This window comes from Tursiops truncatus, chromosome 2 (assembly GCF_011762595.2).
Source record: "Tursiops truncatus isolate mTurTru1 chromosome 2, mTurTru1.mat.Y, whole genome shotgun sequence".
In the NCBI taxonomy this organism is placed as follows: domain Eukaryota; kingdom Metazoa; phylum Chordata; class Mammalia; order Artiodactyla; family Delphinidae; genus Tursiops; species Tursiops truncatus.
Window position 1 is genome coordinate 98,010,746 of NC_047035.1, and position 19,501 is coordinate 98,030,246.

At 35.0% G+C, this 19,501-nt stretch overlaps 1 protein-coding gene across 2 annotated transcripts in view; it reads right to left on the minus strand.

Moving 5' to 3' along the window:
* The window catches only part of CCPG1 (cell cycle progression 1), a 38,499-nt gene that overhangs the window by 1,987 nt on the left and 17,011 nt on the right, over positions 1 to 19,501 (minus strand). The window contains exons 3-9 of one of the 2 annotated variants that reach the window (XM_019946690.3): positions 17,624 to 17,744; positions 15,852 to 15,928; positions 14,689 to 14,893; positions 12,374 to 12,469; positions 10,321 to 10,572; positions 5,793 to 5,914; positions 1,688 to 3,096 (exon numbers count right to left, since the gene is read on the minus strand). In XM_019946690.3, coding sequence (XP_019802249.1) covers positions 1,688 to 3,096; positions 5,793 to 5,914; positions 10,321 to 10,572; positions 12,374 to 12,469; positions 14,689 to 14,893; positions 15,852 to 15,928; positions 17,624 to 17,744 — 2,282 coding nt within the window. The remainder of the gene's footprint in view (positions 1 to 1,687; positions 3,097 to 5,792; positions 5,915 to 10,320; positions 10,573 to 12,373; positions 12,470 to 14,688; positions 14,894 to 15,851; positions 15,929 to 17,623; positions 17,745 to 19,501) is intronic. The other variant, XM_019946715.3, reaches the window with a different exon arrangement.

Below are 19,501 nucleotides of genomic sequence, written 5' to 3' on the forward strand. Positions count from 1 at the left end.
CTTATGCAAAACCTTATGGTATTCCTTAGTGTAGCTGATGTCACTATCTAACTAGTGACCCAACCCAGAAATCTGGAAATCATTGTTACTTTCTACTTCCCTTTCACAAGAAATACCACCAATTTTACTTACTATATATTGTTCAAATCTGCCTCCTCCTTTCTACTCCAGCTGCTGCCCTGGTTCAGATACCCATCAGCTCATGTCTATACTGTTTCAAAAGACCGCTTTCTAGCAGTTAGCTTCACCCTTTCCAACAAACCCTTCAGGCTACTGCCCGTGACCCAAAATGCAATAAAGCAAGTCCTTCAGCATAAAGTGAAGGTTCTTCATGCTCTGAATCTTTTCTTCTGTTCACACCCCAGCATTACCTTGCCTCCTTAAAGTAGCATGTCTTCATATCTACAAATCTGTGCAAATGAAGTTCCCTTTGAGTGGAATGTCCCACCCTATCTGCTTGGCAAGTTCTCACTTCTCCTTCAAAAGTTTGTTAAAAAGTTCAGTTCAAAGGCCATCTCACTTATGAAGCCTTCCCAAACATCTCCAGACTGAGGCCACCATATACATATGCCTCCATACCTCCACTGCATTCCTTGTACTGACCTAATTCTCCAAAAGCTTGTGAGCTCTTTGACAGCAAGAATTTTTCATTTGTTTCCTCAGGGCAGCCTCACAGTACTTTGCACTAGATATGTATTTAATGACTAAAGACACCAAAATCAGTCTCATTATTTTATAGACACATTACATTTACTCAAAAAGATATATATATAAAACTATCTCAAAGTTAGTTCCCTTTCTAAAAGGTAAAAAAATAAAGCTAAGAAGATTAGGTTAGTTTCATGTTACAGAATAGAAAGCTGATATGCAATGGATACAATATTACTTTTAGAGATTATATATAAAGCACACACATTAGAACTTTTGGCTTGCTAAGTTTGCCACTTTGATCATACCTCTACCTTTACCAACAATAATTCTGTAATAAATGTATTAGATATCATAATTTAGTTGGTAAATGGAATAGATAAATGAAAGTAAGTGGGACACTGAATCGTTATTCTGATTTCAAAGTGAAATCTGTATTTTTCCTCCTAGCTTCCCAAAGTGAGTAAATAAAAAATTAAAGGAAAATAATTTCACTTAAAATGATTATCTTTTCATAAAGTATAATGAAAAGAAACAAAATAGGCTAAAAGAGGATTATATATCCTTAACTGATTTTTAAGATAGAAATTAAACAATTCGCTCAAGTCAAATTGATTATATGAAATTTTCAGTTTGTAATAGATTTTAACTTAAAATTTTATCTTTCAATTTAATTTATCCTAAATTCTTAGGCAATAAAGTACTTTTACAAATAGTACTTTTGTTTACAAGAAGTACTTTTACACATACAGCTGACCCTTGAACAACGTGGGTTTGAACTGCGTGGGTCTACTTACACATGGATATCCTTCAATAGTAAATACTTCAGTACTACATGGTCTGTGGTTGGTTGAATCCACAGATGCAGAGGAATTGCAGATACAGAGGGTCCGACTACAGGTCATATGCAGATTAACCCCCACATTGTTTACAGGTCAACTGTAGTAACATTCTAAGAAATTTATCAAATGATACAAATGCTATCCAATATAAATGTTAAAAACTATTATAATAATAACATGGTGCTATGTAAACCGACCTGGGTCCATATGGAGGGGAAAAGGTGTGACCAAAGAAGTGTCTATATATATATCCATCCAACTTCTCAAATACTCCATCATTATCTACTTGATATTCCTTCATGTCTTTAAGATAATCTTTAACATCATTAACAAAGTCAGTGAAGAGCTTCTGATCATGTATAAAGATACCATTTAGGAAAAAATTATTGATGAAGTGATCAAGTTCTTTCCAATGATGAAAACTATCCAGTTTTTCTAATAAATACCTTTCAATTAACTGTCTAAATTCATCTATCCTTACAGGATTCAACATTTTAACATTAAAAAGATTAATGGATTCCTGTTGAGCACATTCAAATACACCAGAACAAGCCTTTCTGAAAGAATTATAATTTTCACCACAGTCATGCTCAGCACTGCATTTCTGTGAATTTGTATTTTTTCCAAATTCTTCAAAATGAGGCTTTTCTTTCCTTCTCTCTCTTTGCGTAGTAGGGCCTCTACTATTCTGGTTTTGTGTACGTGCCTTATACTGTGGATATAAATATTCACTAAAAACTGTTGTTGGTTTTTTGGCTGCTGCTTCTTTTGTAGCACCAAATCTTTTATTGCCTTTTTCATCAAAGATATTCTTGGTGGTATCTTTGAAATGTCTGAAAGTGGATTTAACTGAATCTGAGAATTTTTTCAGATTTTCTTTTACAGCTTCTTTAGCCTGTTTAATTTTTTCTTTATGATGCCTCACAAACTCCTTGGTAGAATTCTTCATAGCATCAAATGTTTCCTTAACAGAACCCAAAAATGTTTCCTTTGACTTATTTTTAGCTCTGTGGTTTCCTCTGTTCCCTTTCTTTTTTCCATCAGTTTCTTGTTTTCCATTTTGATCTTTTGCTTCAACATACAGTCTTTCCCACAAGTCAGAACGCTGCTGTTCAAAGTTTAGCTTGCGCTCCAGCTCAGTGAGTCTTTCCCGTAACACTTCTATTTCCTTTTTTTCAGTCACTACACTGGGAGAGTCTGGGTTGCTATATGACTGACTAGAGCTTAGCTGCTGGAGTTCCACCCTTAAAGCCATGGTTATTAGTTGTTCTCTTTCCAGTTCCCTCCTTAGCATCTTTGCTTCTGCCAACAGAGTCTCCTTTTGATTAAGGAAACTTTGTGTTTTCAGCTTTTCTTCTTCCAAATGCTGCTTAAGTTTCTGATTTTCTGTAACTAATTCAGCACTTGTCCCTTTATCTTCCAATATCCTAATCTGTTCTCTTAGTTTCCTTAACTCTTCCTGTAATGAAGATAAGGCTTTTTCTTCCTTCTCCAGAGATATTCTTAGATACTGATTTTCTGTATCAAGGTTCCTTTTCTGAGTTTCAAAGGATGTTTTCTCTGCTTCAGTATGGGTCCAACACCGTGCAAGGTTTTCCTTCAATGACTAAATTTTTTTGAAAGATAAGAAAGAAAAATATCAAGAGCTTTAAAGGCTGAATTTAAATCTTTAAGATACAACAAATACCCCATAAATGTTTAGTGTCTATTTCTGCAGAGACTATCCTTTATGTAGTTTTTTCAATATATGAAAACCGGAAAATACAAGGTTCATATGCAGGAAAATGCACAGCAAAGAGCTTCATCAAAAGAAAAACATAGCACACTGGAGGAAGACAGCCTTCTATCTTTTGACTACAGGACTCCAATCTCTCCTGAGAAAGCTCCTAGAGAGAATGTAGGAAGGACTAAAGGTTCTCTGATCCTTGGGTGAGGGCGATTATCTCTTATAAAAAGTAAAATTACAGCTAGAGATGACTTCAGGCTTCAGAAAGTTCTGTTTATATTCACTGCACTCTTTGAAGGAAAAAAATTTCAATAATCTTAGTCCTATTTGGAAGATCTTGGTCGTACGCAAATTAACATCTCTAAGTTCACATAAGTTATACAAGTTCTCCCATACTTTAGAGAACACACTGAATCTTGGTGACATTTACAACTAATTTCTCCAATTTCAATTAATTTTCTGAAGAGACTGTAACCAGATTAGCAATGCAACTCTGAAGTCAACATTCTTGCTGAGAAATTATGTCCAGTCAGGTTTAGAGAATTCTGCTGCAGTGCTAGGTAGCCTTGAATGATCTTTCTTTCAATACATGTATTAGTAACAAACTTTCATCACAACAGCAAGAAATTAAACAATATGCTTAAACAGGTTAATGGTTATAGCACTATCCAGTCAGTTAATTGTTAGAGCACTATCTAGTCAGTTAAAATATCTTCATAAATCAGCAAAACGATATAACTTTGCTTAATTTACTACAAATATTATGACTATTCCCTTTGAATCAGACCAGAAAAATATCTGAATTACAGAGACCAAAAAAAAAAAAATCCTTTGAATGAGGATATTTTTCCACTTGAAAAATAAATATCTGAAATGGATATTTCACTGTCTGGCTCATTAATCTTCAAAGAACAAATTAAAATTTAAAATTTCCTTACAGTCATTTCATCTGCTCTCCCTGAGTGAGAGAAAACAAGTTTCATCTACCCAACAGAAATGGACTTTGGAGAATATTATGCTTACTGAAGTAAGTCAGAGAAAAACAAATACTGTATGATATCACTTATTGTGGAATCTAAAAAATAATAAACAAATGCATGTAGCAAGACAGAAACAGATATAGAAAACAAACTAGTGGTTACCAGTGAAGAGAGGGAAGGGGGAGGGGCACATTAGGGATACGGGATTAAGAGATACAAACTACCACTATGTATAAAGTAGATAAGCAACAAGGATATATCCTATAGCACAGGGAATTACAGCCATTATCTTGTAATAACTTTTAATGAAGTATAATCTATGAATTACTATGAATTAGCATGAATTACTATGCTGTACACCTGATACTAATACTGTAAATCAACTACACTTCAATTTTTTTTAAGTGAACTATGGAGTAGAACAGACTAATGTAACATTATCTTTAAATGCACAAGCACGGGGAGCACCACAGAATGACTGGAGGGTACAATATTCTGTATCTAGTAAACTCTAAAATCTTGAATCAAGTGACTAAGCAGATGCTGGACAGGTCTTCCATGATGATCTTCAAAATCCAAACTACATTTAACAGCTGGAGACAAAAGGTATGCAAGAACTGACTCAGCAAACATCTATGCAGGGCGAGTCTCCTTACAGCCAGCATCATTCTATAGAACCATAAACCATGATGGTAAGAAGGAAATAGCTGCTCTTTTTTATAACATCCTCTGCTCAAGGCAGGGAAAACTAAACTATTTACAATTAACTTCAGTAGTCCCTCCCTGAAAGATATATTTCAGATGTTAAGTGGGATTCTGCCTTCCAAAGAAATACAATCATAACCCTATAAAGAATATATAAATAAACTGTGAAGGAAATTTAGGGAAATGGAAGGAAAAAGGAATAGTTTACCTTTCTACCCTGAGTTTATCTGTAATCCCTACACCCTTCTTAGGCAAGAACTAGAGAGGAGACCAGGTATTTTGCTAATCCTCATAAACCCAGAATAGACAGCACAGTCCTGTTGGAGCCAGGTGAATTTCAGGTATGAAAGTGTAACATGCTTTCTCTTTCTTTGTAACTGACATGAAACCAGAGAAAAAGGACTGGCTGATTATTTCCCTTGATCAAGGGTGGCTCCTTAGAGAAGCTACAAACTCTCCTCTCTCTCTCTCTCACTGAATGAAAATGTTTTGCTTGGCTCTATGAAAATAACGTTAATAATAATAATGTTTCATAGATAATATCAATTAAAATAATGTTAACTATAATATAGTGATTAGGAATAACATCTTTGGAGTCAGATAAACAGAATTAAATTCAGCTCTGCTGGCTGCTAGACTTGGGAAAGTTACTTAACTTTTTTGAGCCTCTTTCCCAACTATAAAATGAAATTAATACTTGCTTAATTCACTGGGATGTGGTGAGAAATAAGAGAAATACTGTATGTGAGGTACAACAGTGCCCAGGACACAGTAAGTACTCAATCAATAATTACCAATATTATTACTGATTTACTAATCTGCACTGTAGTTGTATCTGAATAGCATAATTATTGGCTAACAGAATTTTAAAATTTTATTTCTAGCACATACCTTATAATCTATAAAGGACCCTTGTTCCTGTTGACACTGGGAAAGATAATCCTTCATATCATTCAATTCATCTTTATGTATCTTTCTGACTAACTGTTGACGCTTCTGAATCTGAATTGTGCCTAAAAATAAAAATTTTTATTAGGGATATATAACATAAATGTCATGATTACCAATATTTTTAAACATACAATAAAACATTTACTTTGCATATATTTAACTGCTTAATCCAGACAGGATCATTTTCTTCAAAATACCAGCATTTCACAGTTCTATAAAAATTCTGATTATATAAACAAAGAAGGAATAAGTAAAATCTTACAGTGTCATTCATCAAATGGTGGTACATGGATGTTAATTTATAAATCAGGCCAAGTAGGTTAATATATTTTTTACTTTATTTAGCATACACCAGGGATATTTAAGCAGTTCACTATCCTTTTGATTAAAACAAGCCAGACCATATTACCTTGCCAAACAAAAAAATTTATGTAAAGTTTCTGTCTTACTGTTGTGTTTAAGGGCTGAGGTACATAAAGTGTTGCATTCCCCACTTCAACAGAGAAAGGAACAAACCATGGAGTCTATTCACAGGTTATAAGTAACTAAGGAAAAATGAAGATGTCTAGCTTTTCTCACTGTATTTTGCCTAAATGATATAGCACAAGCCCAAAAAGAATAGCAAGAAAAATAATTGGCTAAGTATAATTACCCACCATTCTCAAAGCCAGATCTTTTAAGAACTCTGCATTAGTTAGGTCTGTACTGGAGTATCACCATCCCTATCCCGGTAATAAAGAAATCGTAAATCAACCAGGATGCTATATTTTCATCCTAAAAATCAAAATGTTAATTTGCCAAGACATGCTGTTCACGTGCTGCTACATGCTTCATGCACGAGAAAAACAACAACACTAAATCAAAAAGAAGGCAAAATGCATTTGGCAACCATAATATTACATCTACTGAGTGGCATACCATTATGTAAAAGACATCACAGAATTTTGTAATGAAAGAATATAATATGGGACTGAGTGAACTGATGAGGATGATTATAATTTTTGTGACTTTCTGTTTGAATTAAAAAAAGAATATAATAATTAATAGTTAATTGATTTCTGAAAAATTAACTCATTTCTTCAGTACATCTTGAAAACCACTAAAGAGAAAACTTCTGCCAAGTTACAGACAACTGTTACCAGTTAACAGCTATGATATCCTGTTAGAATTCACTTATCAAAAAAAAAAAATCACAAACTTGCATGGCAAATTTGTTTCAATATTACTCAAAAGAATCTCAGATTTTTTGAAATATTGAAATAAATTTATCTATAGTTCCCAAGGCAACTGAAAACTTCTTTTTTTCAAACTGCTAACAGAATGAATTCCTTTGGCCACTGGGAAATAACTTAAAACTAATGTGTTGAGATCTGAGTTTGCAGTACCATTACATAGCATATGTTTGATGACTATCAACGTGTCCTCTGTCAATCAATCTCACAAACAATTAGGTATTTTTTTCCCCCTCTACATCTTCAGCTGCCTAACTATGAAGTGTTACAACCCAGGGTTTAAGGCCTTCTGGTTATATCCACAAATCTGCCTACCTTAATCACATTAACCCACTGTCAGTTTTTGCTACCACTGCTGTAAGACTTCTCTTCTACAGGTAAAGAGTCTCAATCTCACCAGAGCTTGCAGCCAATATATCCAGCTGCCTGCTAGGCACAATTTTGGGGGTGTCTTCATTTAAAAAACAAAAAACAAAAAACTGAACTTCAGCACCTGCCCTAATTTATTCTAAAATAAAGTTGGGTAAAAACAAACCGAACTGTGCTCACCGTCTATTAACTTTCTCAACTAGCAAAACTCTTCCCCTCTAACTCCCCCAATGCCAAAAGTAAAGCAGCTAACACACTTCTTGGAATTTAAAAAGTAAACCACCAATATCTCAAGCATCCAGGCTCAAAGTTCTGTTTTCCATTGTTACTTCAGTGTCCGTTATTTCACCAGCCTTCTCTCCATCCCCACCATCACGAGAACTGTCAAGGTCCTGATCACTGAATACCTGAATTACAAAACCTTCTAGTTAACTGTTCTAATTTTTCCCACACTATTTATCTTCCTGCACTTTTCCTCTAAAATTACTGCTCTCAGTTCACTCTATAAATCAAACTCTCCTACTCGGATTCCAAGATGTTTTACAATATAATAGCATCCCACATATTCCAACCTATTTTCCATTATCTCTAAATATCTATTCTGCTATAATCCTACCAGTCTTTTCAGTGCTCCCAAACGTAGCAAGTTTACTTTCAGATTATCAGGTTCTCCACTGCTAGAATGTTCTACTTTCCTTCCACATAGTGTAAGTCCAGACCCAACTTAAATCCTACCATCTCTAGGGTGACTCAGTGTCATAGTTTGAGCTATGATTCTTGTCTGTGCTTCATAACTTAGCACCTAGTTATACTGTTATACTGAAATGTCTGCTGAAAAGCAGGACAGCCTATACTTAAAGCAACTCCATGAGGAAACCAATCAATTGAACTCCGCTGTTGATTTGGAACATGGATAGTCTACAGGTAAAAGAAAGAATAAAACAGGTGCTTCATCAAGAATTTTTTAAAAAATTTTTGTAAGCACTTTCAGGACCTGAAGCAGTGCCAAATACCTATAGTACATTCTTTTACTATCCTCAGTCCTTCTAGTTCTCTCTTCCTTCCAAGATAGATCTGACACTCCAAATTTATATCATCAAGGTTGGTGAATGTTCTGAGTGATTAACTTAGTAGTTCTTGTTAAATGATTATAAAGCAAATGACTGATTATGGAGTGCAACGACTGACTTCACAGTGCCTGAGAAATTCAAGCTGGCTCTAAAATCAACTCAAAAGAGCTCTTAAAGTATTGAGATCGGTGCCACAATTAAGAAAAAAAAATGTGATGTCCTTTAAAAGTGACCTTGAAAAGCTATCATTCAGGTTAAGTTTTTTTATGTTCCCTGAGCCAATCATATTATTATATGGACCTATTATTATGAAGGTTGTTCCTATTCTGAAAAGCTCATTTGAAATACTACAGGAAAATATTTATTAAATACAATTAATAAAGTAAATTTTACAAGTAAACAAAATTCTTAAATAACAGGGCAATAATTTCTCAACTTTGAAAACACTCCTAAATTGATCTTTCTACAAAATACTTAAAGGTCATGCAATTTGTAGAGTTTTAATGCAATGTGGATTAACATTAAATCACTGTCCAATTTTTTTTTTAGTAAGAAAAGAAGATTAAAGTAAGACCTTCTCCTTTGTTACCTCCATGTTTACCTGCAAGGGGAAAAAATCAAGCTCAAAAAAACATATTCATATATTTGCTCCAGCTAGATAATAAACAAGTATGTATTTCAAGTCAAATCTCATTACAACGAACTTCAAGGGAGGATACAAATTACAAGATCCCAGTATTAAATTCAAGCAGACATCCACCAGGAGTCTAAATACTTATTTTTATTAATATAAAGTTAAATACAAGAAGAAACACATTTTACTGACTCTGACTTTAAACAGGATTGTCTTCACTAAGTTTCTTCTAACATTACACTATATTGAATAATATCTTTTCCACAAATCAACAAAGGGAACATATAATTCTTCAATCTTAAGGAACACATTGTTGGAAGGAACTAGCAAAACCAGATTTACTCAGAAAGCTAAACTGTGGATTATGTAGGCAAAAATCCTAAAAGTAGTTAATACAAGGCAAACTGAAATTTGTGAAGTTGACAAGATCTAAGCATTTGTTTAAAGTATCTTTTTCAAAATTCTAATAAAGCAAAAAGAATGAATATTCAGTTCTCAGCCTTATCTTTGTACAAATATATACCTTAAATAAGATTGAATGGTTAGGCTCCCAAAAGAAAAGTAACACCACATGGAATTCCTTCCTCTTTTCACCCAGGATACTTTTAAAGGCTTTGCATTAAGAAAATTATTAATCAATGTAAATAAACACTAACAAGGATAATAGTGAGCAAAGTATAAAACAAATGAATTCTTAAGTCATGTGAATCATGGAAGTAACAACAACGGTCACAAAATATAGTGCTTTCATGAAACCTAAAAGTAGAAATAATGAGCACCTATTATTGTGACATTTCATATGTAACTATTTAAGTGGAATTTAAATAATCCTCCTAATAAAGTCACAGTTAAAACTAGTTTAACTGTGATTCTAAATTAAAACGATTTGCCCTGTAATGAGCATTTCAGATTTTTAATCTTCCAATATTTTCTTTAAATAAATATATATATGAGCAATCCTTACATTTCTTAAATACTACCTCATTTCAGTGCAAACAGCTTTGTGAAGCAACACTATCCCCAGTTTCCACATGAGCAAACCAAGGCTCAAACACGTACAAGCTTTCCAAGGACATATATTTTAAGGAAGACACTGAAAAAGGATCCCAGAATTCCTTACTCTTTACCACCAGTTTATATATAACAAATTTTCAAATACTTACCGTAGAAATGTCCAAATCCCATGCTGATTGCAATCACCAAAGCAAGGATAACGCATTTATTGAGACCACTATTGAACTGACGTTTACACGGCTCCTTAGAAGGTTCAGTTTCTTGTTCAGCAAGTAACCTTTCTTCAGATTCTGAACTAGAAACAGTCTTCTTCCTAGCACGGCGTCGTCTAAAGGCCGGACTGGGCTGATGACTGGTTTCATCACTACTGGATTCGTCATCGCTAGGCTGAGATGAAAATACTATTTTAAAAAGAAAAATGTAGATAAATATTAAATATTTTAGAAAAGCCTTCCCAGTAAATATGATTTAGAATGCCATCCCTACATGCCTTTTTACATACAACAGCCAAGAACAAAAACAACAGAATAGAAACAAAAACTCAAGTTTTCAAGTTTATCAACATAAAGCCAAAGATTTCAACTGTGATACATAAGAAACTGTTAACTATACTCTGTGCCTTTGAGGGTCTGGTTTTGGTTGTTTTCTTTTTTTTAACTTCCCTTATAGTTTACACCATTAGAACAATCATTCTCATAGCCTATTAAATTTCACTGCTATTAGAGCCACAAACAAATACTATTTCTAGAAGGGGAAAAAAAAACCTCTATCTCTTCATTTAATTTCAAATAGAGGTAATTTAAGCTCAGCTGTTTAAGGAACAGAGGGAAGTATATAAGCAGTTCCTGAGACTTAAAAAAGACAACAACTACCAAAAGTTTCCTTGAGTGTACTAGTCCCTAGTTTTGTTTCCATCCTATGAGCCCAAAATCAAGATTCAAAGCACTATAGTTTAACACAGGTTTCCAGAAGTCAGATGAGCCCTTCCCTTCGACTGCCACTCTTACTAGAAGGTTATTAATTTTACCCTCTAGTAAATATGTCAGCATGAGGAAGTGACACAACAGCTATCTCCGATATTAAGGACTAGTCTTGTGCTGCTCCTTTATGAAAAGAATAATAAAGAACAACAAACTGGAAAAAAAATTCCACAAGAAATCTCAAGGACTAGAAGCATATTCATTGGAAAAAAACATCTTCAGCTTTTTCAAGTGTATAATTTCTTAACATTGTTCCATATATCAATAAACTATATGCTGACACAGAAGATTAGATGACTCAGTAATAATTTCCATAGGCCAGAGAGAAGAAAAAAAAAAAGCACTAAAAGTAAGGATAAAATGTGAACATGAATTTGATACAAAGAGCTCCAAAACAACAAACATTCATGCTTCGAAAAAGCAGAACAGTTCTTCAGAAGACAGGGTATCCATGCCACAGCAAAGCTGGTGACTTAGGTTAGACAGTACTTCTAAAAGATGTATCATAGAGAATTTATAACTTTCACACTTACAACAAAAAACACAAAGACAGAAGGCACTACTGAATGAATGAATATTCCTAATATTTAGTGATAATAGATGCCACTGAGAGATCTTTTGGTCATAACCCTTATGCCCATCATGTTTATCTGGTTATTCTTGATCACTAGTTTTTCCAAGATGTCGTCGCCTCAGCTGTGAGGTTACATTTCTTGGAAAAAGAGAAAGAAAGGAAGACTTAAACAAAGCATTACATAATACAAAGGCATTCATGATCATGGTTGGAGTACTTAAGTCAGACTTTCTGACATTATTAAGATGGGTAAATATAAAAACAAACCATTTGTCAAAATTTCTTAAATTTTCAATTCTACATTAACTTACTGCCTTCATTATACAGTCTAAGTAAACAAACCAGCCTAACCCACATGAACAAATTCGCATCCTTATCTAATGCTTCCATCTTTTTTAACCCATAAGTATGATAGCTGAAATATTTTGATTTTTAAACTTCTTTTAAAGCATAATTTGGCACACAGTCCAAGATGCAAGCAATGCAAAGGCATGCAATAAGCTTAGCCAGCTTTATTACAAGATCAATTTTGAACACCTGTTCAGAGTATCACAGATTACAACAGATATCTTCAAAGCACTAAGTAAATTGTAAATGTGACTAGGCACACTCAGCTCTAGAAAAGCTGATCAGATTTAGTCACACCACCTTGGAAAGCGAGTTGACTAGGAACATGGTGTTTCAGCTGATCATCCCATCCCCTTATGCATTCAGGAATCTTCCACAGCTTCTCCCACCACCTTTCTTTTGTGAATAAACAGGAAAAAAGATGTATAAAGCTTTATTATAAAGAATAAAAAGGAAAAAGAGAATTGAAAAACACTTGTTTTAATTATCACTTAACATTATCACTTGTGCTCCATCGAAATCTAATAATCATGCCTTTTTAAAAAACATACATACAAAAAAAATATATATATATACACACAATACAAACTTTTCTACAGCTACCAATTCTGGTTCCTTAGGGGAGCAGAGGGTCATATGGAGGGAGTGGGAAATGTTCTTAAATCAACAAAAAGATTATTGCCATAGAATCTAATTTATAAAAAGAAAAAAATGAAGTTGAAATCCTATAAAGATGGAGAAGAAAGGGAAAGGAAAAAAAAAAAAAGCAATAGGTAGCAGGAAATTAACCAACGAAGAAAAATACAGGCTAAGGGAAGAGAACAAAAACTCTTGATAATTGATGTATACATACTATTTTCAACATAGTCCAAAATCATTTTTGATTATTTTTTAACATTTTCTTTATTGAAATAATTAATTCCCTTGGGAGGGACAGCAATGGATAAAAATACACCTAAAAAAATACTCTGCTTAACTGAATCTGTAAAATTCCCAAGAAGTCCAAGTTCAGAAAGGAAATTAAAAACTAGATTAATGTGATCTGAAGTACTGAAGTTCCTGGAAAAAAAATCAACAGTGTGTGGCATCGTTTCTTAAATGTCTGCTTTGACTCTTCTGCAATGCTCCTGGCTTCAATCTGACTATACATTCTGGCCCACAAATATTTTTAAATTAAACCAGCTTCTGGTTTAACCTCTACTTGAATTTTACTAGCTTAAATTAGAATAAGAAAAATTCCACTGTCTGATTCTGGCAAATTAAACAAAGAATGGTAAAATCTAAGAAAATGATCTGAAATAAATACTACACGTTCCTGTCTTTTTTTGTGTTTTTTTGCAGTTACGCGGGCCTCTCACTGTTGTGGCCTCTCCCGTTGCGGAGCACGGGCTCTGGACGCGCAGGCTCAGCAGCCTGGCTCACAGGCCCAGCCGCTCCGCGGCATGTGGGATCCTCCTGGACCGGGTCACGAACCCGCATCCCCTGCATCGGCAGGCGGACACTCAACCACTGCACCACCAGGGAAGCCCTACACGTTCCTGTTTTTGCATCAAATTTGGAAACTCTTATTATCACTAGCAATGTCCCAGGTATCTCTCACATAATTCACCCTAAGTTATAACTGGGGGTTAAAAACCGTGCGTTGGGCTTCCCTGGTGGCACAGTGGTTGAGAGTCCGCCTGCTGATGCAGGGGACACGGGTTCGTGCCCCAGTCCGGGAGGATCCCACATGCCGCGGAGCGGCTGGGCCCGTGAGCCACGCCGCTGAGCCTGTGCTCTGCAACGGGAGAGGCTGTGTCAGTGAGAAGCCCACATACCGCAAAAAAAAAAAAACAACAAAAAAACACCGTGGGTTAATTATAGATCTCTTTCTTAGATTTTCTGTAACTTTGTGTCTAAATATTTATATTACCCTGAAAGATGTTATATATGTCCCTAAAACTGTGCCAAAGAATTGAAGAGGGAATTAGCTCAGTAACTCACATTTTACCTCCAAATGATTCTGTCTGAACAATAGGCATTCACTGCATTAAGAATGTGATTTACAATAGGTACATTTTCATAACTCAATCTAAAGTGAAAGATCCAAAGTTCAGGGGCTTTAGGATGCTGCTGTTTTGCCAGTTCCTTAAACCCTGTTTGGCACATGGTAGCACACAATAAATGTTTGTTGACTGACTAATAATTAAATGGATCTGGAAGGCTTCAATAAAGTTTCTTTCACTATTTCTATAATATAAAATTTGTACCACTGTAACTAAAAATCTTACTAACATTGTCCTACTTTTTTAAGTATAATGGCTCAATCTCCCACTCCTAAAGACCTAAAAACTGTCAAATGCATTTTGGAGTGTTTGAGACATTAACAAATCTCCTTGAAGCTATTTTTTCTCTTCTTTCAATGATAAAAGATGGTATTTATTGGACTACCGTGCTCTAGGCCCTAGATCTAGGAAAACACTAGATATAACAGTAGATTTTATAAAAAATTTTCATGAGTTTTACCCAAACATATTCAAAACTTGAAATTCAGGGTCAGAAATCAAGCCATTATATAAAATGTGGTCACAAGAGTCCTAAGTCTCCTATCAGCGTATCCGTTATGTAGTTCTTACCAGTTTCTGGCTGACAAAACGTATACTGGCTGCTAGAGGAAGAGCCCATGTTGAAGTCTTCCGGACTCTGTGCTTCTTTAACAATTATTGCTTCTTCTTGACTCCCAGTTTCTTCTAACTTAGGTGGCTCAAGTGTAACAATATCAGAATCATCACTGACAGTTCCAAAATAGAGATTGTCATCAGGTAACTTTTCTTCCTCTCCCTGAAGAATCATAATTTTAGAGACAAATTCAACAATTATTTATGGGCCTTATATTTTCTAGGCAGTTCAAAGTATATAATGGACTTAAGTAGTATGGTGATTGGGTTTAAAATAAGTCCTGCCCAACAGGAAAGGATTACGCAATAGTAGGTTCATCCTAGGGAATTCCCTGGCGGTCCAGTGGTTAGGACTCCGCACTTCCACTGCCAGGGGCCTGGGTTCAATGCCTGGTCAGGGAACTAGGATCTCACAAGCCGTGTGGCAAGCCCAAAAACAAATAGTAGGCTTATCTTTCAGTCTGAAAATACCATCAAACCTGTTGGCAACTCTCTCTTTCAGAATTAAATCAAACTGCTGTCTACCATTCATTCGTGGGCTGCAGAAGCTGAGAAACAAACCCACCTTTCCAACCCAATGTCCACAAAAAGGAGAGGATTTGTTTCTCACCAGTTCTACGGGTTTATTTGGGCATAACTCTGTGGTCAGGGAGCCCATAAAAGACTGATTAAATTTTCCTGATAAACTTCAAAAGCTACGTAATGTAAAGATCATCCAGCTATCTAGTTTTATCTGGAAGTCAAGTAAAATGCCAAAGGACAAAGTTTGTTCTCAAATTTTAAAACTAACCTTCATTTTAGATATGAACCCTTAATTTCTCAATATAATTCAAGAAAGCAACATATTTCTAAAGAAAATATTAGAGGTGAAATGAATAGATCTTTAACACATTACCAAGAAATCGCTTTTCTAAATTAAAAGATAGCTCACTTAATTAGGAGTTATATGGAAGCTAACTTTAATCTTAAAACTGACCAACCTGCAGAATCCCAAATTTTTCAACAAAAGATATTTATAATTCAAATAGGAACAGAACACACAAATAGAAATGGAAGCTTTAATTAGTATTCTCTAATAAATACTGTTTATCATATATCCACATAGTAAAACACAAGGTTACCTCGAGTGCTGACTTCATTTCCTCCAAAGCTGGATAAGTAGCTCCTCCCATTAACACTGTGCCATTCTGGCTGCTCTCTGACATAAAGCAAAGATCAATTTAATTACACTTCATCAACCTTTTTTTTTGTCTGCATATATTATATAATATAGGCAGATAAAATCTATTCCTAATTTTTAAAGTGGATTTAAGGAAATGCCACATGTAATTATAACAGTCACTCTATTGTTACTAAAAAGATCTCTGTATTTCAAATATTAACTATTTGAAATTGTCAGGGGATAATTTTGGGTACTGAACTGAACTCATTTAAAAATCTACTAAAAACCATAATCCCTAAATAAACAATCTCTACATTACAATTCCAAAGTACTTAAGCCAAGGTGTTTGTAAAAACCTGTTAATATGGAAAACTGATTCTCAGATAATTGACGGCACGTTTCCTGAATTCTTAGTTTATTCATAATTCTTAAACGTACCACTATTCTAATGACTGTCAACGCCTAGTAACACAAGAATCAAAACTATGGCTTCAAATTACAAATCTTTACAATAAAAAATGGACTATAAAAAACAAGGCCTCAAAAGAACACAGAAAAACAAGATAATGTCACCATAGCAGCTGCATATATATTTTATAAGAAACTCTCAAAAAACAATACACAAATTAGATTTTATGTCATATTTTTAATGAAAAAGGCTATAAAATGTTAATAGAAGCTAAAAATATTAAAACAGTATACAATAAGCATCAGGTTTTATGCATAGCAAAGTATATGCATTGTTGGTATAATGTTACCTCCAGATAAAAAGAATTATAGATGGCTTTGAATTTTTTTGCTCATCATTTGTTTTTCTATTTTAACCCCTCCAAAATAACAAAGGGAAAAAAACCCAAACATCACTTGTGTGTGTTATATAGCTCCTAACAGAATATTAATTTGGAGATAAGACTCCTCAACGAAGGTGGACTAGGGTCCAAGGACGCCTGAGGAAGTATGGAAATTTTTTTTTAAATATCTAAATATATGCATTTCTTGGGAGAGACCATCCACAGCTTTCAGATTCTCAAAGAGATCTCTGACCCATGAAAGATGAGAATCACTGTTCAAATGAGAATAGCAATCAACACTTAAGCTGAAAACAAGATTAACAGGTATAATCTTTTATATTTCTGGCCTTGACACATGCACTTTATTCTCCTGACAGAGAAATGTTCTGTTACGTTTTAATGCAATTTTTAAAAGAAAATTTAAGAAGTAATTTTTAAATATGAAGATGTATTAATTATTTGGGTTTCTTAATCCTCTATATAATTAATATGGGCATCAAATCCCACAGAAGAATATATAACATTAATGCAATACAGTAGTTAAATGCCATTTACCACCTATAACCAAAGGTACTCTGAAGTGTGGTAACTGGAGAAGAATTTAGTAAATCCTTCGTGTGAATAAATAATTTTGTATATCACTAGTCTTAATCAAGGTTAATAATATTTAGTCACTGTTTACACTAGCAGTATCAAAGAGTCATATGGAGGCCCAAGTATGTACTATAGCTACAAACAAACAAACCCCCTGGGCAATTTGGTGCCACTGGGTTCTTTAGGCCTGCCCACCTAATCCACACGAAAATTCTAGTCTTTCAGTGTGACTTGATGATTTAGACTAGCCAGAAAGGCTGCCCACCTAGAAAGAAGGCAAGATTCATAATGTTGCTCACATATCCTATTAAAAAAAAAAAGAAAAATCAGACTTTTTTAAACTTACCTCCCTGCTCTAACTGCAATACTTGTAGCTCCTCTTGTGATAAAGATGAACATTCTGGGGTGAGCTCACAGCTGTCACTGGCTACACCATGTTCAGAATTCATCATCTCTGTATCAGACCCCTAGATAAAAAGTGTTAATCAGTTATTGGTCCATCAGCTGCCCAAAGCTGGATGTGACTACATGTAGATGCTTCCATTTTTAAAAGTCACAGATGCTGCTATACTCCAAAGGGAACAGTATCTATTCCTTTTTCTTTTTTAATTTAAATTTTTGGTCGCGTTGGGTCTCATTGCTGCGTGTGGGCTTTCTCTAGTTGTGGCGAGCGGGGGCTACTCTTCGTTGCGGCGCATGGGCTTCTCATTGCGGCAGCTTCTCTTGTTGCAGAGCATGGGTTCTAGGGGCACAGGCTTCAGTAGTTGTGGCACACAGGCTCAGTAGTTGTGGTGCACGGGCTTAGTTGCTCCACGGCATGTGGGATCTTCCTGGACCAGAAATCGAACCCATGTCCCCTGCATTGGCAGGCAGATTCTTAACCACTGCACCACCAGGGAAGTCCAGTATCTATTCCTTTTGTTCAATTTAGTCCATAAAACCTATAGCAGGGGAGCCATAGGTTTAGATTTTAAAAGAAGTCAGTCCTGGGACTTCCCTTGTGGTACAGTGGTTAAGAATCCACCTGCCAATGCAGGGGACATGAGTTCGAGCCCTGGTCCGGAAAGATCCAACATGCCGTGGAGCACCTAAGCCCATATGCCACAACTACTGAGCCCACATGCCACAACTACTGAAGCCTGTGTGCCTAGAACCCATGCTCTGCAACAAGAGAAGCCACCACAATGAGAAGCCGCACACCACAATGAAGAGTAGCCCCCACTCACAGCAACGAAAGACCCAACACAGCCAAAAATAAATAAATTTTTTAAAATCTTAAAAACAATAAAATAAGTCAGTCTAAAAGTCCAACATTCTAACTATGCTATAAGCCCAAGCAATAAATCTGAATCCCAGAGGATAAGTTTCTAAATTTAGCTATTTCTATTAATTTGCTTCTACTCAACACTTATAGAACTACTCTAGGCAAGACATTTTGCTAGTGTCACAGGGTATGAAAAACTAAAATCTAAAATTCAGATTTATAGCCTATTCAGAGAAACAGCCACAAGCAAATAACTACTTATTATTGCAACATATGACTAAAAAGGTTTAAGGGCAAGGATTAAAATTAACCTATGAGATTAATGGAGTAAACTTTCCTTATAAAATTTCAGACTCTTTTATTCTTCCAAGGTTTTCCTTCTTACTTTGATGTCAGACTGTCTTTTCTTTAATAAAAGTGGATCTTAACAGGGTTTTTTTCTCATGTTAATTAGGAAAATAAGTTATCCACTAATGATTCTGTCTCTCTCCAGGCCCCTCCCTCAATTTTCCTATAATTTAGTAATCCATGAAATCAAAGGTCTGAGTTCTCCTGATATACATAACTCACAACAGCAAAAACTAAGAGACGTCATTAAAGCAGTGGGCTTGAGTTGAGTCCTAAAGAGAATTCTGAGTATAAGATTTTGGGATTGCCTAAAGTGGCAGGAGAATGGTAGTAACAGACACAAGGTTCGGGTTGAATTGTGAGTCACTGGGGAGACCAGATCTGGCCTAAATCAGAATGGTAGCAATGGTAAAGGAAAAGGAAATACATGTAAGAGACATTAGCAAGAAAGATTAGAACCTGATAACAAGATATGGAAGGAAGAAGGATAAAGGCACAAATATGATCAACTCCGTGACAAGGTATTTCTAATACAGAATGCCCAAATGACACACTTGGCTAAATGCCAGAAAATTCTGCTATCTTGCTTCACACTACAGACTCCCACAGCTG